The sequence below is a fragment of the Oncorhynchus mykiss genome, chromosome 7 (assembly GCF_057628025.1).
Source record: "Oncorhynchus mykiss isolate SJ-2025 chromosome 7, ASM5762802v1, whole genome shotgun sequence".
NCBI lineage: Eukaryota > Metazoa > Chordata > Actinopteri > Salmoniformes > Salmonidae > Oncorhynchus > Oncorhynchus mykiss.
The window spans coordinates 65,447,251-65,473,966 of NC_143028.1; the positions used below are offsets into that span (position 1 = coordinate 65,447,251).

General features: G+C 44.2%; 2 protein-coding genes across 2 annotated transcripts; one reads left to right on the forward strand and one right to left on the reverse strand.

The window, feature by feature from the left end:
• Window positions 1–586: 586 nt before the first annotated feature.
• Window positions 587–18,836, reverse strand: lamb3 (laminin subunit beta 3). Its single transcript, XM_036983984.2, has 22 exons — window positions 18,663–18,836; window positions 18,429–18,477; window positions 18,088–18,242; window positions 7,977–8,091; window positions 7,797–7,870; window positions 7,489–7,680; window positions 7,308–7,371; window positions 6,905–7,086; window positions 6,698–6,818; window positions 6,313–6,501; window positions 5,983–6,138; window positions 5,561–5,851; window positions 5,014–5,386; window positions 4,701–4,861; window positions 4,303–4,514; window positions 3,507–3,710; window positions 3,210–3,354; window positions 2,781–2,988; window positions 2,091–2,232; window positions 1,770–1,946; window positions 1,500–1,662; window positions 587–846 (listed from the first exon to the last, which is right to left on the reverse strand). Exons 2-22 carry the CDS (start codon window positions 18,451–18,453, stop codon window positions 707–709), a joined length of 3,489 nt encoding a protein of 1,162 aa, XP_036839879.2. The 5' UTR covers window positions 18,454–18,477; window positions 18,663–18,836; the 3' UTR covers window positions 587–706.
• A 2,252-nt stretch (window positions 18,837–21,088) lies between these two features.
• On the forward strand, window positions 21,089–22,271 carry LOC110528394 (G0/G1 switch protein 2). The gene is made up of 2 exons (XM_021610428.3): window positions 21,089–21,228; window positions 21,345–22,271. Exon 2 carries the CDS (start codon window positions 21,374–21,376, stop codon window positions 21,722–21,724), a length of 351 nt encoding a protein of 116 aa, XP_021466103.3. The 5' UTR covers window positions 21,089–21,228; window positions 21,345–21,373; the 3' UTR covers window positions 21,725–22,271.
• The last annotated feature ends 4,445 nt before the right edge of the window (window positions 22,272–26,716 follow it).

Sequence of the window (26,716 nt, forward strand, 5' to 3'; positions counted from 1 at the left end):
GTATTTTTATATGAACTGAATTCTTTTTTTATCTTCTATAATCCTAAATGTAAGGCTTTTGACTGTTATGAAGCTTGCCGACAGGTTTGAATGTCATTGACAGGTCTCACTATTTGAATCCTGACACCCATGTCATAACACACTGACTTTAGGGCGAGAAGGGTTTGGAGGGCTGTCGTTTCTCTGTGTAAGAGAAGATGGTTACACCACTTAAAGTTGGTCTGTGCACTAACACCACTTTACATACAGGGTTAAATGATATGTGCCACTTTTATGCCATAAGCTGCTATAGACTTCCTGTTGTTTTGACGATGCCATGGTACCTGTATGACTGGAGATGCTCATATCTTAGAACCACCGGCACTATACTTTACGTCTTTGTTTTGTTTCTTCATAAAACAAATGATATAAACTTCCTCTTCTGTGCTTTGGTGTTCTCGCCTTACACAATCACAGATCCCACCCCTCTCTCCTCGACAGCGATCTGATTGGTGGAAGGTTTGAGAGACACTGTTGGGCCAATCAGGATGTACCACAGTAATAAAAACCTGCCACACATTTAGGAAAGCTCCCAGACCACACAACATCAATAATAAAGCTTTTTATTGGGACATTCATTCTACAAAAGTGGAACAAAATAAATATGTAACATCGCTCCTCTATCCCAAAGAACAGACTATGTGAGGATGATCTCTGCACTTTGACCTCAGCCCTGGCAGGTGGAGAAGATCGTGACCTTCTGTCTCATGTCAGCCAGAAGGTCCAGCAGTTTGGCTTCCAGGCCAGTCAGCCTCTGGGACTTCAGTAGGACCTCATCCTGTAGACTATGCAGAGAGTCTGCTTTACCTGGACAGAAAATGGGGGGGAGCAGAAGAGAGAGAAGGAGAGGAGAAGGGAAAAGGGAGGGAGAAGGAGAGCAGGAAAAGGGACAGAGGGAGAGAGGAGAAGAGAGCAAGAGAAGGGAGAGAGAAGGAGAAGGGACAGAGGGAGAGAGAAGGAGAAGGGACAGAGGGAGAGAGAAGGAGGAGGGACAGAGGGAGAGAGAAGGAGGAGGGACAGAGGGAGAGAGAAGTGAGAAGGGACAGAGGGAGAGAGAAGTGAGAAGGGACAGAGGGAGAGAGAAGTGAGAAGGGACAGAGGGAGAGAGAAGGAGGAGGGACAGAGGGAGAGAGAAGGAGAAGGGACAGAGGGAGAGAGAAGTGAGAAGGGACAGAGGGAGAGAGAAGGAGAAGGGACAGAGGGAGAGAGAAGGAGGAGGGACAGAGGGAGAGAGAAGGAGAAGGGACAGAGGGATAGAGAAGGAGGAGGGACAGAGGGAGAGAGAAGTGAGAAGGGACAGAGGGAGAGAGGGGAATGTTTGATTCATTAATACTCATCACATCATTTCAGATTTCACCTCAGCATTCAGTGTCTTTTTCAATGTGCCACAAATGCACGCGCATATACAGTATTTATATGTTAGCAGATGTACATGTCTCCTTGCCATTCCCCATCCGTACCTGCTAGTGCCTTTATCATGTCTCCAGTGTCCTGGGCCAGAGAACCAGCCTCCTCCTGCAGCTTCTGGAGACGAGCCCCTGCTGTCCCCGTCCCATCGCCACGCCCACTGGTCCTCTCTGCAGCACGCAGCTGCTCCAGCTGCTTCTCCAGGGATGCCAGCTCCTACAAACACATAGGCAAAGAGAGAGGCCATGAGTTGAGCACAAACTCATATACAGAGATGGACATACACAAGCAAACACACGTACACATACACAAACTAAACTCACCTTGGCCGCAGCGTCTGCCTCCCTCTTAGCTTTATCGGCCTCTTCTGTTGCATTCTGGGCCAGCATATCTCCAGAGCGCACCAGAGCCCTGAGCCCCTCCAGCTGAGGCTTCATCCCCTCAGCCAGGGCAGACACCTCCCCTAGCGCCTTCACCGCTGGAGACAACTGGGCCTTGGTCTGGAGGGAGTCAAAATAAGGATGTTATTGGGGGGATGGAGAGAGGAGGGATCAAAATGAGAGGAATAATACAGTAAGAAGCTGTTTAATCAATGTAGGTGTCAGACTCGTTTGGAAGCGTATTTGTATTCATCTCCGTCTCACCTGTGTGAGGTTGCTGCTGATGTCATCCACTATGTCCAGGCTCTCCTGCACTTTTTCCTCCAGGCCAGAGAGGGAGCCCTCCACTGTAGTGAAGCCCTCCAACAGCCCGTCAACATCAGCCTTCACACCCAGCGCTGCGTCCCTGTCACACAACAACATTATAGCAATGTTACAGCAACCTTACTACAATGTTCACAGCAGTCACAACAATGTTAAAGTGACCTCAGAAACCATACAGAATTGTCATTAATTACAACAACTAGTTATACTTTACTTAAATTCATAGAAGAAACTTAAAGACTTAAAGATACTTTACTTAAATTCATGGAAGATGTTTGGTGGCGGGGGTGCTGGGGGGTGCCCGCTCTTCAGACGGCTATATCAGCCCACGAATACAGAACTAGTAAAAGCCCAGTGCACTAGTTTGTGTGTATGTATTGATATGTAGGCTATGTGTGCCTGTTTTAAATTGATGTAGTTCTGTTCTTGTCTATTAATGTTCTGTATTATGTCATGTTTCATGTTTTGTAAGGACCCCAGGCAGAGTAGCTGCTGCTTTCGCAAATAAAATAGCAAATACCACTATTTTTGTAGCACCCTCAGCACCCCTACTTCCTGCGGCTAAGCTTAAATGTCTACAGTACATAACCCTGTCTTAAGACTGACAAAAGAGGTCATAAGGTGTTATACCTGGCGTCCCGGGCCTCCTGTAGCAGGCGCCGGGCGATGTCAAGCTGTGGTCCAGCCTGGTCCAAGACCGCAGTGCTGTCTGGGAGTCCTGCCGCAAGGTCTCTGATCTCCTGGAGCTTCCTCTTCAGAGTAGCCAGACTGACAGGCAGCTTGGCATTCAGGATCCACTCACTCACTGTGCTGATGTGTGTCGGGTCTGATGATGGGTCTGGAGAGAGGGAGAGAGAGGATGGAGGGAGGGAGGATATAGAGGGGAAGATGGAGGATGAGAGAATGGAAGATAGGTGGGGGAGAGGGAGGGAGAAAGGAGGGGAATGTCCTTACACTAGACACTCCCAAAAATGCTATACTACTACTTGAATACTTTTACTAAGAGTTAATAAGTAAGTGGTTATTGAAGGTACTGGAACATAACTGTCAATGTCTCACCTGACAGGAAGTCCTTCAGCTCTTTAACAAAGTCTCTCGTCTCCTGCAGATCTGCATCCAGGTCATCCCTGGCCCGCCTCATCTGATTGTCCAGATCGTCTGTGGACTGTCTGACCTTATTGGCTGTGTCCTGTGTTTCCTGAATCTGTGAATTGAATGGAGAAAAGAACAAAGCATTGAACGCCACATGATGAAACAAACCACTTGAATAACTAGTAATGTCCTTCATGTAAGTATTAAAACACTGTAATAAACGGTTAGAAACATACAGTAAACAAACAAAATGTTAGCTCGTACCTGTGCAGCCGCCTGTGTGATCTTCCCATTGAGCTGCTTCAGTCTGTCTTTCACCTCCTCAGCATCACTCACAGCCCGGGTCCCCTGAGGCAGAGCCCCGACGCAACTCTCTCCACGGCCACAGGGGGGCGCCCCCTCTGCAGGGCACAGCTCACCATCACACTGAGCAGGGGTACAGGGGGCAAAGCGCACGCTGCCACACACCTGAGAGACAGGGAATAACAATACACATTCACATTTAGGTGGAGGTACGGTTAGGGCAGGGTTTAGGGCAGGGTTTAGGGATATGGTTAGGGTTAGGGCTAGGGCTATGGTTCAGGTTAGGACTAGGGCTATAGGGTTAGGGTTAGGACTAGGGCTATGGTTCAGGTTAGGACTAGGGCTAGGGTTTTGGTTAGGGCTAGGGCTATGGTTTGGACTAGGGCTAGGGTTCGGGTTAGGACTAGGGTTAGGGTTAGGGCTAGGGCTATGGTTCAGGTTAGGACTAGGGCTATAGGGTTAGGGTTAGGGCTAGGGCTATGGTTCGGGTTAGGACTAGGGCTAGGGTTTGGGTTAGGGCTAGGGCTATGGTTTGGGTTAGGACTAGGGCTAGGGTTTGGGTTAGGGCTAGGGCTATGGTTCGGGTTAGGACTAGGGCTAGGGTTCAGGTTAGGACTAGGGTTAGGGTTAGGGCCATGGTTCGGGTTCGGGCTAGGACTAGGGCTAGGGTTAGGCTTAGAGCTATGGTTCGGGTTAGGACTAGGGCTAGGGTTTGGGTTAGGGCTAGGGTTAAGGCTAGGACTAGGGCTAGGGTTACCTGCTTGGCAGTGGGTGTGAGGTCAGGTTTGGTGTTCAGCTGGTGGTTGAGTTTCTCCAGGTCTCTGGTGTTGGCTGGTTGGACCTGGTTCTGGAGGTCAATGGCGTCTTTTCTGACTGCTTTTGACTGGTCAACAGTCTTCCCACTAGCATCAACACTTTTGGCAGAGTCAGTTGACTTGTCATAGGCATCCTTTATGGAAGAAAAGGCCCCTGAGAGAGAACCAACCAAGAGGACAGAAACAGGTGTGATAGCAGCCATAATTTAGCTCAAACCAAAACAGACTGGCATCAAGGCTTTGGTTCTGATTTTGATTGTGGATTCTAAATTCCAAACCCTTGTTTTTGCCACTCGACACATAGATGGTCCTCCTAGCTCTGTGGCGGCGTCTTCCTCACCTGCATTGTTGGAGTTGACGGAGTTCCTGAGAGCATCTCTCTTGGTGTTGTACACCAGACCCAGGCCGTCCAGTAGAGCCTGGAGTTCGTCCAGCTGCGTGCCTAGCTCAGGGGCTCTGCCTTGGGGTGACAAATCTCCATCCACCTGATCCAACTGGACCCTGGAGGATTATAATGGAGATGAGGGACAGTGAGCTGGGTAATGAAGGACTGTAGTCTACAGGAAAGAGGTGTTTAAATGTATACACTTAAATTTTGAAAAGCAAAGCATTTAGACATTCTAAGTTTGCCAGGACATCTGAACATTCCCCACCTTAGCCTGCGGAGCTGAGAGAGGGCGTCGCTGACTTGTCTGGCAGAGGGAGGTGGCAGTGGGAGAGAGTCTCGTATCTGGGTGAGAGTGGCCTCCAGGGTTCTGATGCGGGGACCCAGACTGGTAGGTAACGAGCCCCCAGGAAGAGAGGGAATCCTGGAGGAGAGTCTCTCCAGGCCGAGGGTGAGGTTCTGGATGTTTGAGTCCAGAGAGAAAAAGCAGGAGGGGCAGACCTCACAGTCAGGGAAGGAGTCACAGTGGCCACGGGTACAGGCATCGCAACGGGCACCTGTGACACCCAGCCGGCACCGGCAGGCCCCCGTACGCTTATCACAGCCTCCTGGCTTTGTGCCCCCAGCAGCACACTGACACGCTACAGAGAAAGGGAGAGAGGGAGGAGATGGAGAGAGAGAGGGAAGAGAACAGGGTCACGAGGAGAGAAAATTATTGTTAGTCTGCCTATTGGATTGAATTATCAAAAGCATTGAACAAAGCATGTTTAAGAGCCTTTGAAGGTTTCTGTGACAGAACACGACAGGGCACTTACATCTGCAGCCAATGAGTGGGTCTCCGTAGGTGTTGTCAGGACATTCTGTACAGGTACGACCTCCGAACCCTGACCTGCACTGGCACTGACCCGTACTCTGGTCACAGGTGTCACCGTGGGAGTTGGTGGGGTCACAGCGACAGGGCTCACAACCACGGGGAGAGGATGGATTCCAGTAACCATGGGAACACAGCTCACAGGTCAGCCCCTGGAGATGAGGTTGGCAAGGACACTGACCACTCACAGGGTCACACACACTGGACAGGGAGCCCTCGTTACTGCACAGGCACTCTGGAGAGAGATAGACACAGAGTCAGATGGGGATAGATCAACCCCACAGTATGGGGAATACAGCTGTAAGTAATCATGACATGAGACTTTATGAATTGCCTATTCAGGGTCAAGAGTGAAAGATGACGCACTGTTGCAGCCCAGAGGGTTGGAGGCGGTCAGACCGTAGTATCCCATCTTGCAGCGGTCACATTGCGATCCATCAACATTGGCCTTACAGCGACAGGACCCTGTGACGTCATCACACTGATCCCCATTCTCCACCCCCTCAGCACTGCAATGACAGCCTGTACAAAACACAGGGAAAAAAACAGAAACACAACAATAATCAAACACAGCAAAGATATTGCCACACTGCGACCTAATGTGGTGGTGATTAAACCTATAGTAGGAGAGAAAGAGGGTTAAAGGCAGCAGTATTTTATTAAAGCATCTTAAACAACGGTTTTAAGATCACTCACGTATGCAGGCATCAGGCCGGTCCATGCTGCTCCGGTGATTGGGTTGGTATCCAGGGGCACAGCGGTCACACTTGGGTCCAGTCGTGTGGTGCAGACAGCTCTCACACATACCTCCACTCCTCCGTCCGCTCGACTCATACACATCTGGGTCGAAACGGCACCGCTGGGAATGGTTGTTACACTCACAACCTACAGGGGGCAGCACCATGGGAAATAATCAACACACACATCTGTGCCTGTATATGTTCAGTCAACTCACACTCGTCTTCACTGAGTTATTACTTATGGTTGCTGGTTGTGCGATACATTAGCAAAGTCATCCTATTTCTCCACACTTGTACCAAAAAGATGTAGTCAGTGTATTAAGGCATTAGTGGTTGCGTACGTTTGCAGGTATGTGTGTCCCCCTCCTCTGCAGGTCTCCAGGGCAGGTCGTTGTAAAGATCTGCACAGCGCTCACAGTTTATACCCGCTGTGTTGTGTTGGCATTCACACTGAGCACTGACCTGCAACACATACACAGAGTTATAAACCCACTAAAGAGCCATTCACTTGTACTGTAACTGTAACCTGCGTGTTTAACTATATGTACCTGTGTGTTGGGTAGCTGGTTAGTATCTGGCAGACACCGGTTGGCATGGCCGTGGCAGAGGCAGGTGCCCATCACTCTCATCTCTCTGAGGGCGTAGAACAGAGAGGGAGCGCGGCCCGGCAGGCGGGGCACAGCACCCAGATTAGTCAGCCTCACTCGCAGGCCTGACAATCCTGATACCTCTGTGGACAGAGAGAGCTGTCAGTCACTGGGCAAAGAACCTCATTGGATCAGGATTGTGTCAATCAAGAAATGTGTAAGTGTTTCTGGAGGAGAGCACGTGCTAAATGGCTTAAATGTCATGTGTAAAGATTGGAATATACTGTAAGTACTCTTTTTGGACATGTAGTTATATTGTCCATAGCAACCGTGGGGGGACGCTATGGACGGGTAAGCATCTTACCTTGAATCTTCTGCCCATCGGGGATGCTGATGGTAGAGAACTGACGCAAGGGGCTGAATTGAATCTGTTTCATACAATGAGCAAAATCAAAAAGAGTACAGAAAACAACTTATTCATGGTACAGAGGCAAAATATCATGGGAATTTTCTCCAGTTTTCAAAGTTGTGTCCCCCTCCCTTACCGTCTGGTCCTGGTAGGGGTTAGTGGTGGCGGGGGGCAGAGTGTAACAATATGTCTGGTCCAGGGAATGTGGCGTAATCATGGCAATGCCAGGGAAGGCCGATCTGCAGTCGGAGGCCATGTAGAGAGCAGGTTGCCATGTGTTACCGTTATCCAGCGTCCTCTCCACCACCAGCGCACTGGGACGAGGACCCTGTGTAGAGGCAACAGGAAAATCAGTCCATCAGATTCTACTGTACTTAAAAAGACTAATTGGCCCTTCCACATTGGAAAAGCCCTGTCCATGCTGGTCTGGCGGCTGGATCTTACCTTGAATGTCAGAACGAGGTTGTCCAGCTGAAACAGGTTCTGTAGGTCCAACTGTACGGTGACCGGACTCACGTCTAAAGAAAACATAGGTTTTGTTTATTTTCTGGATCACAACAGGACAGAGTTTTAGGATGGATCTCAGCACTAAGACATGTGTTCTTTAGCTGTGTATCCCCTCACCTTTCCTGGCCTGCCACCACCTGTTGGGTCCAGCAGTGGATAGAACATCCTGGATGGTGTGAGCCAACTGACTGGATGGGTTCCTGGAGTCACAGGGACAACACTTCATCTTCGACTAAAGGAGAGAGGAGAGAGAGAGAGCGGGAGAGAGAGAGGTAGGGAGCAAGAGAAGGCGGGAGGGAGAGGGAGAGAGAGAGAGAACGAGAGAGAGAGAGGTAGGGAGAAAGAGAAGGTGGGAGGGAGAGGGAGAGAGAGAGAGAGAGAGAGAGAGAGAGGTAGGGAGAAAGAGAAGGCGGGAGGGAGAGGGAGAGAGAGAGAGAGAGAGAGAGAGAGAGAAAGAGAGAAAGAGAGGTAGAGAGAGATAGAGAGGAGAGAGAGATCATTTTAATACTACTTAGCATTATATTCTGCATTTGGCAACCTTTGTCTTGCATGTGCATGTCCCCTGACCTCTTTTTGTGATGATGAGTCATTGGTCATTGGTCAGCACACATTCAAACAGCACGTGAGTCGTGGGAGGTTTCTGTGCCCTTACTTTGACAGGAAATGCTAGTTTAACAGACCAATATGGACTAAGGGAACGTATTGCAATCACACAGCAACAACACAGATCAGGGTATCAGTTCCTCCTCCAACACAATGGAATCTCTCACAACGACCAATGTGCAACTAAATGTTATTGTGGATTTTCCCACAGACACCATAGATAACATTGAGCTAAAGCCTTCAATTTTTGTTCTCTCTCTCGCTTTCTCGCTCTCTCAATTACATTTCAATTTAAGGGGCTTTATTGGCATGGGAAACATATATTTCAATTGCCAAAGCAAGTGAAATAGATAATAAACAAAAGTGAAATAAACAAAAAATGTACTGTCACGCTCTCTCTCTCTCTTTCTCGCTCTCTCTCACGCTCTCTTCACACTCTCTCTCTCACACTATCCCTCTCTCTCTCTTTACCCGGACATCGCCCCTCTCCCTGAATGGGGTGTCCAATCACAACCAGGACCCTGTGACATCATCACACTGATCCATCAAGTCATTGTCAATAATATAATGCTTTTAGCAAAAATGTTTAGCTTTAATTTATGATCTGTAGAATCTATGAAAATAGAAAGGTACAGAACTTTTGTGAAACATCACAGCATAGATGAAAAATATATAGCAAATAGAAATAAAAAATGGATGGTCTTCAGAGATGGATGGGAGCGGTTGATGTTAGCTGAAGGATCGGATTAAAAACAAAAGATAACTATTGTAAAATACATTGTGTTCATAAAATGTATATAGTATGTATACACTGGAAGTAAAAGCCTACGTGTTGTTGTCTATTAGTTTACTCCAATTAGGGGAGGGGTGGTAGGATAAAAAAGCACCACATCATTCAGCTGGTCAGGATTTGTGTCGCCGTGGTAGTGCTAGTGCTAGTGCTAGTGCTAGTGCTAGTGCTAGTGCTAGTGCTAGTGGCAGTATACTTCATAAATAGAACACTAATGGGAAGGCTCTTGTGTAACACGAGTGGAGTTTTCCAGCCCTGGGTTTGCTACGTGTATTATGTGACCCAAGATCACTTGCTCCACACACACACACACACACACACACACACACACACACACACACACACACACACACACACACACACACACACACACACACACACACACACACACACACACACACACACACACACACACACACACACACACACACACACACACACACACACACACACACACACACACACACACACACATACACACATCCTTCACTAACCTTAAATCCTCTACATCACTGTTCTTACTGCTCTCACTACCTCCAAACCCTGTTCCAATCAATGACATTTTATTTGTTCAGCACTTTCTACAAAATTCTTCAAAAAATTCACACAGCTCCACCGAGCCATGCTTGGAGTTGGAGCTTGACCACTCCCCTCACCTCCAACCGGGCTGTGTTCAGTCTAACCTGTGCCACTTCCCTGACCTTCAACCTCTTACCACCCCTTGCAATATATATATATATTTTTTTTTACAAATATAGAACAGCAACTCCTCCCCCTCTCCACTACAACCATAACCTACAACCGTACTACATATATAGTGTATTCTGAAAGTATTCACTTTTTCAAAATGTTGTTATGTTACAGGCTTATTCTAAAATGTATTAACTTGTTTTTTCCCCTCATCAACTAACACACAATACTCCATGATGACAAAAAAAACTGAAATATTACATTTTCATAAGTATTCAGACCCTCTACTCAGTACTTTGTTCAAGCACTTTTGGCAGCGATTACAACCTCAAATCTTCTTGGGTATGACGCTACAAGCTTGGCACACCTGTACTTAGACAGTTTCTCCAATTATTCTCTGTAGATCCTTTCAAGCTCTGTCAGGTTGGATGGGGAGCGTTGCTGCACAGCTGTTTTCAGGCCTCTCCAGAGATGTTACATTGGGTTCAAGTCCGGGCTCTGGCTGGGCCACTCAGGGACATTCAGAGACTTGTCCTGAAGCCACTCCTGCGTTATTTTGGCTGTGTGCTTAGGGTCGTTGTCCTGTTGGAAGGTGAACCTTCGCCCCAGTCTGAGGTCCTGAGCACTCTGAAGCAAGTTTTCATCAAGGATCTCTCTGTACTTTGCTCAGTTCATCTTTGCCTCGATCCTGATTAGTCTCCAAGCGCGCTGTCATCTGCCTTTTACTGAGGAGTGGATGCCGTCTGGCCACTCTACCATAAAGGCCTGGTGGAGTGCTGCAGAGATGGTTGTCCTTCCGGAAGGTTCTCCCATCTCTAAAGAGGAAATCTAGAGCTCTGTCAGAGTGACAATCGGCTTCTTGGTCACCAACCTGACCACGGCCCTTCGCCAACGATTGCTCAGTTTGGCCGGGTGGCCAGCTCTAGGAAGAGTCTTGATGGTTCCACATCAATCCCATTTAAGAATGATGGAGGCCACTGTGTCCTTGGGGACGTTCAATGGTTTAGAACATTTTTGGTACCCTCCCCAGATCTGTGCCTCATGTCCAATCAATTGAATTTACCACAGGTGGACTCAAAACAAGTTGTAGAAACATCTCAAGGATGATCAATGGAAACAGGATGCACCTGAGCTCAATTTCGAGTCTCATAGCAAAAGGTCTGAATACTTAAGTAAATAAGGTATATCCAAAGCATGATAAATGTGCAACAATTTCTAAAAACCTATTTTCACTTTGCCATTATGGGGTATTGTGAGTAGATTGCTGAGTTGTTTTATTATGCGTTTTAGAATAAGGCTCTAACGTAGCAAAATGTGGAAAAAGTAAAGGGGTCTGAATACTTTCAGGAGGCACTGTACCTCCAATTGCCCTCTCCTCCAACCCCCTTGTGTCCACTCCCCTTCACCTCCACCTTAGCTTGCCCTGGCCGGAGCGGGTTGAGGCTGTGGCTGGAGCAGAGACTTGAATTGTGAGAGATCCCATTAAGGTCATGGCTTTGTTCCACACTGGGGGAAAGGTCTCTTTGCACTGGATGTTTCAACACCAGCTGCGGCTACTGTCCAACTGTTCAGCTTTCTCTCTCTCTCTCTCTCTCTCTCTCTCTCTCTCTCTCTCTCTCTCTTTCTCTCTCTCTCTCTCTCTCTCTCTCTCTCTCTCTCTATATATATATATATATATATATATATATATATAGGACAGGAAGCAATGTATATATATATATATGTATATATACTGTATATATACATATACATTTACATATATATATATATATATATATACATTGCTTCCTGTCTCTCGTTTGCTCTCTTTCTCCTTCAGCCAATCCCCCCCTCTTCCTCCATACAACGATTTCAAAAGTTAACAGGCAAGTTTCCAATCAGATTTCGTCAAACAATCTAAAATCTGCACGGTGCACACACATATGCACACACATGTCCTCACACATGCACCCACACACACAAACGCAAACATTTACTGTGGATTCAGTGTATTAATACATTGTTAATACAATGTTATATAAAGACAGAATTATGTCCACTAATGTGTGAACTATTGCCAGTGTTGTATAACAACTTTATATTGTAATGTCATTGGGCAGTAATGATGTAATAATATTATTCATGTATTTTGGTAAAGTCAATGTGACTTGTACCATAACCAATGGTGTGGTAAAGAAGGATATGTATATTCTACTGTACTACATGGAGAGATGAATGCATGCAGTGTCCATCAACCCTGATTCAATGTATACCCATGGCAAGGCTCAAAATATGTATCCCATGCAAAAACTACATCTGCAATCAAACCAACAACTTTGACTGTCAGAACCACAGTGACATCTAAATACATATGCTGTGGCATCAGCCTTGACCCTGGTCTGTCTGTGTGTCTATTTCTGGACCAGTGGTCAGGACTCACTGGGAGATTGACCCCGAGACATATATGCTGACGGGACAACACTGTTCACTGTCTTGGCTTTATAGTTATCTGTATGACACAGTGTTTCAGTTAAGTATAGTCTGCATCAGACCCTGCCTGGCCCTGGCTAGTGTCCAGCCAGTCAGTGCCCTTGGGCTGCGGGCTGCTAAGGACAACATGGAGAAACTCTTCCAGACCACTGGAATCTGACCAGAAGAGTTAGTCTGCCAATGTAACAGTCTGTATCAAAGTGTATGTGTATTTCCAGCTGGCCGGCTCTCTGGACCAGAGGACAGACACTCACGCCAAAGATGCATGGACCATGATACTGCTTGGAGATATTCCTGGGCCCTTATCCACAAAGCATCTCAGAAAATGCCCTAGGAATCTTGTTCAAACCTGTTTTAAGACAACACAAAATCTCCCAGCTCAGAGTAGGTTTTAGGATGATGTTAAGACACTGCCCAGACAAACCCTGAAAATAAACTCATCAAGTTTATCTCAGCTGGTAATCACGACAGTTTGAGCTACCACAAAGAAAAGATAGTGATGAGGCTCGGTAACATTGTTGCAAATGATGGGGGATAATCAATCACGATGAGGCGTGACCAGCCGTGAACTCTATAGCAGGCTTCAGACAACCACGGTGAATGTGACTGTACATCAACTGTTGCAATGGTAAACGACTGATATAATTTTCACGATCACTTTGCCTACTTGTAATTATTGTCTAATATGTTGGCATGCACAATCCTTTTAAATAGATAGATCCTGATATGTTGAACAATGTGATATGTATATTGTACTGGTTGCAAAAATAATAATTTTGATCATATTAACGTTATATCAACACACACGTCACTCCCATTCAAGAACTCTAAATCACTTTTGGCATAGTAGGCATCAAGTCACTTGCCAATAATGTTGCATAAAATGTTTGTAAGGTCTATCATTAATCACCAAACACATATACCCAAGATGCTGTCAATTGCCCAACTCATAGGCATGCCCAATTTCTACATATTTTTTAACAAAGTGATATTGAGCTCCAAAGGGATAACTTGAAATAACATGATTTAGGTTAATTAAATAATCAAAATAAAATAAATTATTATTTCCTACCCACTGGACAAAAACTGGCCGAATCAACATTGTCTCCATGTAATTTCAACCCCAAAAATATATGTGAGGATGTTGAATAAACGTGGAACACTGATAGGATTTTACATTTTTTTTAAAAAATGTATGCTTTGGCCACAAATATGAGTATAAGACCAGTCAACAAGATTATTTGGGAATGAGGTAGCTCTTTCCTTCAGTCAAATGACCTTAATAGGTGGAATATTATTAATATTCTCCAGAATTTCATAGTTAATAAACAAAAAAATCCCCCAAAAATCAGATGTTTCAACATCAAACGGTTTTGTTATTTTTCAGTCATCTGTGATGTATATAAAGTGTAATATTGGGATGCAAACTCAAAATTGAATAGATTTCTATATCGGACATGGTATATGTGTATTCTTTATTTTAAGCCCATAACCATGTGTGTGAGGTGTAAACTTTTGTTTCAAATTAGATTTGTTTAAGACTACCAAGACACGCTCTGTGTGACCATGATTTAGCCGACTGCAGTAAAAGGTTAAAGGTGCAATATGCAAAAATGCCGTTTCCTTTGTTGCTAAAAATTCTAATAGTTCGCCTCATTTCAGTTTATGTGACAAAACAAGCAGTCGGAGTGTAGAGAATCATTGTACCATCTAAACCGCTGTGAAATATATTTTACATAACCAAGAATTATACATTTTCAGCTGTTTGAAGCTGGCGTACAAAACCGAAAGTAAAAGATGCAAAAACTAAACTTAAGAGCAGGAAGCATAGAAATGGCGCACATAGAACACATCTACCGCTTCTTAGACTGGCTTTCAATGAGAATTCATTTTGTTGGGTCGCCTAAAAAGTAACACATTGCAGCTTTAACTAAATATACATTTTGAAAAGTGAGATTTTCACTGGACAGTTACTTGAACTGCATAGGACAGCTCATGAGGTTTCCAAAATATCTGTTGACTAGGTGGGACTCTTATGACTAAAGAGGCTTCATGCATAGCTTTTACATTTACTCATAAAAATAGGGGTAAAATGTATTTATTCTGAGCACTTATGACCCATGTTCTACTCTGAGACGCTTTGTCACTACGGCCCCTGGCCTTGGCCATTCATGGTACCCTCCTTCTGGCATCCCTTTACTTGAACCCTGTATTATAAATCTGTCTAAGCTATAGAATTAGAATTCCATGGTTGATGGACGGGTGGCAATATTGGATGCCCCATTTTGAATATCTGAATATGTTATGCTCACTAGTTAGGTTTCCATCCAATTAGCAAGAGATTTTCATGTGAATATTCTAAAATCCGCATAAATAAAACAGACTAAAAATGAGTGCGTGATGCCGTAGTGCACACAAAATGTACTTATTCGCTTAAATTTTTATGTACTGAAAAAAATTACATCTTTACATCGCATTTTCAACTCTACTGATAGTTGCGTTAAATAGCCAATGTTCCTACTCAGGTCTTGGCACATGCACTCTAGCCAACAGCTTGAATATACAGTACAGGTAGGTCTACATGATGAGATTATTATGGATAAGAGCAAGAATATTTGACAAACATCGATCATCATGTCACCAGAATAAGACTCTCAATATTTGTTGGAAAGTAGCATCAAGACCACAGTGTACTTTCACCACCCTGTGAAGTTCATCATAACTTATTCATCCATTTAACCTTTATTTAACTAGGCAAGTCAGTTAAGAACAAATTATTATTTTCAATGACGGCCTAGGAACAATGTCTTGTAACTGCCTTGTTTAGAGGCAGAACGACAGATTTTTACCTTGTCAGCTCGAGGATTCGATCTTGCAACCTTTTGGTTACAAGTCCAACGCTCTAACCACTAGACCACCTGCCGCCCCTTATAAACTGCATGGTTTCCAAGTGGTAGTGGGAGGTCTACACACCATATCGTCACATGACTCCAAGTTTACTTTGATAGGATGGTTATTATAGCAGAATTTGAGAATAAAGGCATTTCCACCGTATTTCTCACATAATTAATTTTACAGACATGAAAAGATCCCACCATGTCGAACAAACAAATTATCTGTCTGCATTTGTAACATTGTACACAAATGTTCTGTTTCCATCACAGATGTCATGATTTGTTTTTATATGGTATGACTGGCATAAAAACTGGATTGAAACGTTGTTGATATCTCTCAAATATTAGTATCTTTCCACATTTCTACACAGGAAACAATGGATAATTCTATAAAGAAAGGAAAAAACTTAACCACAAGAATATACCGAATGAGTATAAAGCATGGAATGAAATTAGGTCACAGTGTGGAACCTGATATGGTTAGTAGGCTCGACCTGGTGTCGGAGCCAGCTATTGGCTAAGATCCCCTCCATCACTGAGTAAAAGGGGATCAGCCTTTCTTATCTCATCTCTGATTGGTTCATACCAAACCCTGATGGAAAATCGCTTTGAACCATGTTGGCTTGTTGCTATCTGCAACTCTCTGGCAACGGCCAGTGCCAAGGTCAGGTCAAGGGTAGAGATGAGTGTTGGGCAAGAGAGAGGAGAAGTTAGGCAGTCTGGTTATTCAAACTTCGCCGTATCACTGTGCCAAACTAAATCCAACCATACCCTTCAGAATAGATCTGTCAACACTGGATAGGAAAGCCAAGGCTCCTATCCTCTTTCTCCATCTCTCCTATCCCTCTCTTTCGCTGTCTTCCAATATCCTCTGCAGGGGCATGGCGGGCACCCTGCCCAGTCATTATCAGGTCATGCATGCCACTGCCTGGACACTGAGTGATAAAGCCCTGGCACACTGTACTGCTCAACTCTGCTTCTGGCTGACTCAGCAGATATGGCAATCTCATCCATTTCTGCTAGGAAATCAATAAAGTATTTCTAATCGACCATTAGATGGTTTAGCACAGCATGTCTTCCATCATCAAATGCAGTCAGTCCACCAAAGAGTTTGATACTGTACAAAGAGTAGTGATTGCCTTGCCGCAGGCCAAGCAGGTGGCTACTGTAAACACACACACCTGACAGAGATTGCATAAAACAAGCAAAGATTAACACAGGGGCGATGGAGAAAAAAAATCCGCTCTAGGAGAATAAAGTTGATCTAATCTACTCATTTTATTTTATGTCACATTGTAGTACTATTACCTATGGAACTATCCAGCCTGCACAATAGGCAGTACAGTTACAGCATGTTTTACCACCTGTTCATTTCAACTCCAAGCATGAAGCTGTAAACTCTGAGGACATGCAAAATGGCACCAGGAGAGAAGGAGAGGAATCCAACACCACAGTGTCCTTCCTTGTTCTTAGTAGCAGCTTAGTGATAACTCTGTGGCCTTGAGAGGAATGCCAGTGGAAATGCAACTCATTAGTCAAAACATTTCATAATGTCTAGGTAACTCTTTTCAGATCACATCTTGCTAGTGTCCACATTGTCTCAACTGTACTGAATGATACAGAGTGTGTCAGAGAGATATACGATACACACCCATAGCCTTAACACATGACTCAACACATACAGTCAATCAGCTATACTACATCCACACTCCAGTCTAGACCAGTTTCTATGGCCTGGAGCACCTTTCTCCCACACGCCCAACATTAAAAACATATTTCATGTCTGTGTTGTGTGATCAACACATGCATCCAGTGAAACACAATCACTTTAAGTAAATATTCAAATACAAAAGTGCTGGAGTTTCAAAAACTCAAACCAGAACCACCAAAAATATCTACAGTCTGGTGTGTGTGTTTATATGGTGCGTGTGTGCCTGCACAGACAGAGACAGCCTGGTATTTGTGAGAGCAGAACTTGCTTTGCCCAGCAACACCAGATGAAGGGTGTGGCTCAGATGAAAGACTTGACTGTCAAGCAAACACGCAGCACCACAAATTAAATCAGAAAAAATGTCCTATGTTCTCCTTTCACCTGGTTTCAGCCCCTCGTTTGGCTTAAACACTGATGTTTGAAGGTTAATCAATCCCCTCAAAACAGCATATTTGATTGTTCTCTTGTTCCTTTGAAATCAAATAAATCATTCTCTATCCAATGTTTTTCCAAAGACTGTAGTTGCAACATCTGGCACTGTGTGTCTCTGGCACCAGATCCAGACGTTTTCACAAATTACACCAACCAGTTCTCCCCTGACCCTCCATCCACCCTCTCCATCACACCCCTTCACTCCCTCCCTGGTCTCCTACTGTGCATGATGAGACAGAGAGCAGCATGCACAACCAAGCAGTCTGTCCATCTGTCTTCTGTCTTCATACATGCATGTCTGTCTGGCTCACTGACATGCCTAAAGATATAGCTACTCTTCAAACCTGAAATGTTGTAACACATTAAACAACCTGGTGAACAACTCATAATAATTAAGAGCTACAACACCTCCTAATTGCCCTACTTTCCCCCATCTCTTACAGTGCCGATGCACTAGCATTAAAAGGGACTGCGCTTGACAAAAACACCGTGGGTAGAGAAACAGCCCATGTCTTCACTTGAAAGTTTACACAATCTTATGTATACACTCACAAAACTAACAACGTCAATGAGATCTACTTGTCTTTGTAACATATGAGGTTCTTTGTGTCTTTCAGAATAGTAAGAGTAGGGTCGTACCTGTCCGAAGGGGGTGCAAAAGACCTCCGAGCCGGTGAGGCCGCAGGTGGAGGAGGCGTGGAGCTGACGGCCCCTACCGAGGAGCAGGTCTCCCATAGGGGGGTAACAGGCCCCCCGAGAACAGTCCCTCTGTGTCGCAGCCACTGCAGTCAGGGCTGGGTGAGGGGATCAATTCATCAATCAATCAATCAGAATCATACATATTTCCTCATATCCTACACAAAACTATCACAACAATCTAGATGTTAATACTAAAACGAACTACAAATCTAAAGAAATTAAAATGTATATAACTGTAACAACGCATCAATCATTTAAAATTAGAAATCAATTAAACATACCTGCTAGCTGGAATAAAATCCACATCTTTGTTTTCTGCTATGAGAAATTCTTTGAAAGACAAAAAGACAATAAGCAAAAAAGGCAACACAACAATTTAAGAAATAATTGGTTGACTAAATAATTGGAAGAAATGTACAACACAGGAAATGTATGAAGGCAAAATAAGTTGAACTACATTGAAAAGAAAAGGTCCAATCTCCAGTGAAAGTGAATCAATCCAGCTCACTACTCACCAGTTGTAAGTGTATGTATGTGGACACGCGTGTGTGTGTGTGCTGTTCAGAATCTGTCTGTTTAAATGTGTGTGTGGGTTCTTGGATGTGTCCTTATAAACACTGTCTCACCTGGGCTACAGAGTGTGTCAGAAGGTAGCTGGCAGACACACCCTTCCCCTTTTCAACCACACCCTGATGGGATGAATACACACACACACGCACGCACGCACGCACATATACACACACACACACATAAACACACACAGGCACGCAAATACACACACAGTCGTATTTAACTAATCTTTGATTCCCATTCAAAATCCTATTTTCTCTAACCCTGCCCCTAACCCTAACCTGACAATCTAACCCTACACCTAACCCTACCCCTAACCCTAACCTGAAAATCTAACCTTAACCCTAACCCTTAACCTAACCCTAACTCCTAACACTAACCCACCTACACACACACACAAATACACACACACAAATACATACACACACATACAGTACACACACTGACACACACGCACCAGATGGAATTTCACAAGGACACATCTAACAAATCAAATCACATTTTATTTGTCACATACACATGTTTGGCAGATGTTATTGCGGGTATAGCGAAACAACAACATATTCTTGAAAAGGGTGGACCTTCCAAAATGAACTACAGAAAATAACATTATAAACAGTTCTTTGTAGCGATGTGGTATAGCTGTGGATGAGTGGTTGGGTTAGCAGCTTGTCTCAACAAGGAGAGTAGACTAAGTATGCAGTGATTGTTTATGATACATTGCGCAACAACATTTGTAAATTAACCCATTTTGCTGAATTATTCTCTTTGGCATTCCCATCTAAACACAATAACTAACACAAACACACACAGAAACACACATCTAAATGTTTATCCTGCAGGCAGTAAAATGGCTTGGCACCACTATGTTGTAACCCTGGCATTCTGTGTGTTGGTGTGTGACGGTGTGGATCATCACCTGTGTGTAATAAAACCTAGCCTCAGGGCTACTGAATGCACACTGTTTTTCTCCATAGCTACTGACTAACAGCCAGGACCAGGGCGTGTTCTCTGACTCACCTCCGTCTCACACACAGACACACACACACACACACACACACACTGCCAGACAGCTGTAGCCACACCTTATAGCTTCCGCTTAACCTAAGGTAGAATAAGGACTGGTAAGGTATCCGTGGCAACAACAGGGAACACTTTGGTATAATATTTTGGGAGAGGGAGGCTCTAATGACCAAACAAAAACTACTAGTACTCATCTCAAATTACTATGGCCTTCATGTACTGTACCAAATGCCTCATCAGTGTGTGTGTATTACTGTGTATGTGAGCAAGGTTGAGGGGTCAGGTGAGGGAGTACACTGTCAAATTGGGTCCATTATATACTCATCTGAAACAGCTGTGTGTACCGGCTAATTCCAAAATGACGAGTGTAAATGGCCACTAATACAAGGCCTTCATTAAACCTTCGACAAACTCCTTTGTCTGTAAACAGTGGTGAAGTGAGAAAAACCCCTTCACTCTCACATGCTTATTAACACTGGCCAAGAGTCCTCTTATTTTTCACATCTCAGATTTCCATTTCTCCCATCATCTGTCTCAAAATCATACGGAATTATGTATGACTGGTCCAGTCAAATTCATGCAATAATAAGATCATCAAATTAGTCACAGTTTGCTCAGGAACAGTTTGTGTGTGTGTGTGTGTGTGTGTGTGTGTGTGTGTGTGTGTGTGTGTGTGTGTGTGTGTGTGTGTGTGTGTGTGTGTGTGTGTGTGTGTGTGTGTGTGTGTGTGTGTGTGTGTGTGTGTGCGTGCGTATCTGTCTGTCTGTCTGTCTGTGTGTGTCAGTACAGACAGAGTTCACGGTGTCTGCAAATGTAATGATCATGACAGGAGGGTGACTGGGTTTATAGGGCCTTTGACTTAATTCAGACTGATCTCAGCATCTTGTATGCTGCCTAAGGCCAACAGGTGTCGTCAAGCCTAACAATTCTATACAGAATAACAATTTATAATTTTCACATCGATAAATTATGTTGTATATATTTTAATTCTGCTCTATATAGATTTGGTAAGCCTTTATTTTACAGTAGATAAACGACAAGGTAGCCAATTGAAGATGGCAATTGCACAATAATAATAACCTATGAATTAGCTTGTTTATTTCTATGGGATGAAGAAGCACTACTAGGCATAATTTGGTACCTTACCAGGCAGGCGGCAGCTACCAATGGCACATAGGCGCACACACACACACACACACACACACACACACACACAAGTAGGCCATCATTTACAGAGTGGGTGAAAGACTCTGAGATGAGTTGTAACACGTAGTCAACATATGTAGCTCACTTTCCTCTGGACCCATGCTCCTTATGTTTTAACAGAAGAGAGCTTGTGCTCACTGAATATTCATAAAGCGTCACTGAGTGGGCGTGGATTAAAATAACCAAATCTTTATAAATGAGAAGCTCCGAAAGTGTGCTCAAGCGACACAGAACAAACTCATCAAATATCCAGAGAAGGACAAGATCAATTACTTTAATACAGTAAGTAGCCTACCAATGCACGTGATTGTCCTGCTTTTTATCACATTGTTGTGACATGAAAAGTGCTTAGGCCTATGTGTTACTTTTTAAACGCTTTCCTTTCCTTCTCTCCCCAGTCAAATTCAGACCACATAATCCAACCGAAATGGAGACCATGCACGAAATCATCCCTTTCGCCAAGGAGATGCTGGCGCAAAAGCCTAGCCGCCGTATGCTGAAGGTGTACCTTGTGGGCACCGTGGTGGCCTTCTTGGGCATGGTTCTGGGTCTGGTGGAAACCGTGTGCCAGTCCTTCTCCTCCGGAGAGCCGCTGGACGCAGAGCTCGTTCAGTTGAGGGCTCGGGAGCAGAGGGCACTCGAGACGGAGGAGAGAAGGAGACATGAGGAGGTGGCAACAGTTTCGGCCGCAGAGCAGATCACCATACCCAGGAAGCTACAACAGGCCACGGGAGCGCATAGAAGCGCAGGTGCAGCCAACCGACTGCACGCCTCGTAGAAATCGTCACTGGGCCAGCGCCAAAACGCTGTTAACCTACACAATTATTAAGGAACTGTATAGTCCTTGCCACGCCAAATACGGTGCGCTACATACGCACTCGAAAAAGCTTCACAAGAGGAATCGCACTGGGCACAGAGGTCAATTCAACGTCTATTCCACGACATGGAAACAACGTTGATTCAACCAATGTGTGCCCAGTGGAAGGATTGGCAACCTCAAACAGTCAACAGAAAAACGAGTTGACTGTCTGTTGAGCTGCGCTTTGCTGCGCTGCTTTGGGTAGCCTAAATTGACGCGTCAGTTGGAGGCTCCAAGCTGAAATTTGAGTCCCGGGTCGAAATAGCCGGCGAAAGAGCAGCTGTCCGACTCTCACTATCAGACAATGAGAGATAGGGCGTTGACTGCACAGCCCCGGACCTGCTATCTCATTCTCCACTCCATCCATGGTGCCAAATGTGTTACATTTAGATTTTTTGTGTGTGCTATGTCAATGCTGTAAATATATTAATGTTTTTCCTACTCAATAAATTCATATTTTTATTTACAATGTCTATAGATGGTATTTTCTGAGAGAGATATACTGGATATATTATTTATAAGCACCCAAATATAAACATATTCACGGCCAGCATTGTAAAACCAAAACGAGTAGGACTATCATAGGTTTAGTAGCCTACGGTGGTTAGCTTTCCTTTGGAATATTCTTGCATCAGGTCACTAGAGGGCGCTTTCATACTGGGTAAGCAAAGGGGCCCGAATGTAGCCAATAATAAAGATTCCATTTGGCATTCTTCCTTCCTGCTACCTCCAACCCTTGAGCAATCATTGAACTGGACGTGATTGGATACGTGAAAGAAATGTAACAATCCTATTGATTTTTTGAAACAAGCCTTTGTTATATCTGTAAGAAGCTGCTTCAAGAGAGTAGTAGTGAATGAAGGATGCATTCTCAAAGGGGTTTTACAGGTGTAGCGATGGAAGGGGAACAGGCAAGGAGGGGCTTGTATCAGCAAGTCTCTACCTTATTATACAGATGTAGGATCTTCATTTGATCATCCTGTTGCAATGCAGGAAATGTGTTTAAAAAGGCTTCTGAAATGTGTCATTTCCACTTAGAAATTTCAGACTTGTTTTTCCCTTTCCAAAATTATATCAACCCTTACAAAAAATGTCCATTAATTATAATCCACATTTCCTGTTACTTCAGGATAATTTTTCTGCTGTCGCACGTAAACTGGCTCAAATTAAGATCTTACATCTGTAACATAAAGGCACAGAAGCCTTGACATGGGACAGTGCGCAGGAAAGTCCACACAGGGAGGCTATGGGTAACCTTTGATTTGTCTTTGTGAGTAAGACGGTAACTTCTGGTGTTGTATGGTTTCTATTAAGACTTTAATGAGCTAAACATGTGCAACATGGCATCCAGTTCAAATCTAGAAATCCAAGATTCAATGGATTTCATTTCATTTGCCGCATGAGACAGAAAACCATTTTTGTGAAGCAACTAAATCTCACAATATCTGTATACTATGTCTGCCGGCCATCATCCTGGTTGGTTCTACACATCAGTCTTGGATGAGGTCACCCCTGCCTTCCCCTTACAGTGTAAAGTGAGACCTTGTGTAAAAGTGCTTTATAAATGCAAATCCATTATTATTTCCATTGTGTGCAGACAATCATCACTCTTATGAGGGGCTCGACTGAAAAGTCTTCCCTGCAACAGGAAGATACAGTATTATGCCATTGGGTTCAGTGTGTTTATCTTTTCCGAATAAAACCAGAGACCATTTATGCCTGGCCTAGTTTAATAGGGTCACAGCGCTGTGGGGGTGAATTATAGATGACACTTCCTGTGGCTTGGACGACTGAGATACTGAACAAACAATGTGACACCTTTAGCTCAAAGATAATCACATGAATGTGATTGGGACCAAAAACCAGACCGAGCTGAACAGAGAAAAATATGGTTCCTCCTCCTATGTAAATGTCTCTAATAATGTCTCTAATAATGTTTGGCTATCACTAGGACAGACATGACACATTAATACCTGGAGGTGCCCTGAATAGGGAGAGCGGTATTGTAGAATTGATGCAGCTGGGATTAATGTGGGACCAAGAACTATGATTTCTGAGTCCCTAGCACAAATTGGCTTGGGAACACGCAAAACAATTAATAATCATTTTGAAAAAAACATCTAATCAAGAAGTCATGTTTCACCAAGAGAACAAGAAACCCAGAATCAAAGTCAGGCTGTAGAGTATAGAGTGGTAGGGATTAAACACCATTCAAACAATTGAGGATTCTCTTTGTAGAAGGAGAGGGATTTGCTCTGAAAGGTTGCCAGTAGTAACAGAGGCAACAGACACAGTTTGAAGCTTGTGAGACCGTGCCAAGTTCTTCCCATTGCCAACAAGGCTCTCAGAGGATGAACAACCAACCAGGCAGCAATTATATCCTGCTCTAGATGAATACCCTACCTACACTCCTTTTATAACAGAAACAGAGTGAGAAAGGAGGAGATAAAGTGATCAGTGAAAGTTAATGCATTGTCTTATTGTGTCGTATTCTGCCAAATATCAAAGTACTTGTACATTTCATTAAAAAAATACTATTTGTCTACAGTATATAATGTGACAATGTCGAATCCATCTTCCTTCATTGTTCTAAGTTTAATATTGTCAAACATATATTTACATACACTAAGTGTACAAAACATTAAGAACACCTTCCTAATATTGAGTTGCACCACCACCCTCCTCCTTTGCCTTCAGAACAGCCTCAATTCTTTGGGGCTGGACTCTACAAGGTGTTGAAAGCGTTCCACAGGGATGCTGGCCCATGTTGACTCTACAAGGTGTTGAAAGCGGTCCACAGGGATGCTGGCCCATGTTGACTCTACAAGGTGTTGAAAGCGTTCCACAGGGATGCTGGCCCATGTTGACTCTACAAGGTGTTGAAAGCGTTCCACAGGGATGCTGGCCCATGTTGACTCTAAAAGGTGTTGAAAGCGTTCCACAGGGATGCTGGCCCATGTTGACTCCAATGCTTCCCACAGTTGTGTCAAGTTAGCTGGATGTCCATTGGTAGTGGATCATTCTTGATACACAAGTGAAACTGTTGAGAGTGAAAAACCCAGCAGTGTTGCAGTTCTTGACACAAACCGGTGCACCTGGCACCTACTACCATACCCTGTTCAAAGGCACTTAAATATTTTGTCTTGCCCATTCACCCGCTGAATGGCAAATACACAGTCCATGCCTCAAATGTCTCAAGGCTTAAACCACCTTCTTTAACCTGTCTCCTTCCCTTCACCTACACTGATGGAAGTGGATTTAACAAGTGACTGTCACACCCTGATCTGTTTCACCTGTCCTCGTTATTGTCTCCACCCCCTCCAGGTGTCGCTTGTTTTCCCCAGTGTATTTATCCCTGTGTTTCCTGTCTCTCTGTGCCAGTGTATTTATCCCTGTGTTTCCTGTCTCTCTGTACCAGTGTATTTATCCCTGTGTTTCCTGTCTCTCTGTGCCACTTCGTCTGGTATGTTTGGAAGTCAATCAGCAGTTCTCCTGCTTTTTGCATTCTCATCTTTCTAGTCCTCCCGGTTTTGACCCTTACCTGTTTCTGGACTCTGTACCTGCTTGCCTGACCATTCTGCCTGCCTTGACCACGAGCCTGTCTGCCACTCTGTACCTCCTGGACTCTGATCTGGTTTTTATCTTTTTGCCTGTCCACAACCATTCTCTTTCCTACCCCATTGGATGAATAAACATTGTAAGACTCCAACCATCTGCCTCCTGTGTCTGCATTTGGGTCTCGCCTTGTGCCTTGATAAGTGACATCAATAAGGGAGCATAGCCTTCACCTGGATTCACCTTGTCAGTCTGTGTCATGGAAAGAGCAATTGTTCCTAAAGTTTTGTACACTCAGTGTATATCAGGCAGCGGTGATTACATGAACAATTTCCTAGTTGTCTTTGGAAATATCATGAGAAATAAAGTATAAACTTAAACAAAAGTGTGAAAAATAGATAATGATGACATTTCAGACAAACATTTGACTGACTATAAGCAAACACACCTGGCTTTAAACGCACACTTTGCTTTTGAATATGGAGGTTGTCAATAATACAAAAGGTAGTGGTAGAAATCACTTTAGCATTCTGAATACATAGAAACATCTACGGGAAAGAATGTATTTACACAGTAGTTCTAGGGACACAAATCATTTTGGCTGTGTGACACAATCAAACCCCTATGTCCTCTTGTTTGTGGTGTTGAGAACACGTGTTTTATGGTATCATATCTGAAAGTTAGGGAGACGCCCTAGTGTATAAAATTATACTAATGCACCTGTTGTTCATTGTCATCTCTTCCAGCTTAGTTCATGACCTCATGAATCAAGTGTCAGGCATATTTGTGTATCTTAAGTCTCTAAGAAAGAGAGGGAGAGCGAGAGAGAGTTTGAGAGGTTGGCGGGACCATAGCTTCAATTGTCACTTGGCAACTCAGAAGAGAAAAACTCAGCATTTAGTCAAGCATGTGTCATCCTTAAGAAGCCTCGAGAGCACCTCTCCAAATCACTCAAAAGATAAAGGTGGGGGCACTGTGTAATCTAGTTACACAACAAGCACAGCGGGAAACCCAAGAAAGGTTATGTGTCTACTCAATCTAAGGCAGGATGAGTTTACATGGCAGACATGAGTGTGACATACGGTATGGTTTCCCACAGCAAAACTATGTATTTTTCAGCAGATGGATTGAGTCCCTGCTGAGTAACGGGCTTACACGTGTGGGAAGATTTCAGTGGGAGCAGGTTGAGGGGAGTGAAAAGTTGAGGGGAGTGGAATTTCTCATGCTTTTGTAAAGGAGTCTTATGCCAACCTTGATAGAATTGAATAGGTGAACCTGGGTTACGCTACGTTTAGAAAATAACCTCCTACGTTGGTCAACTAGCACATTTAAATACAAAATAGTCCGAAGAAGCAA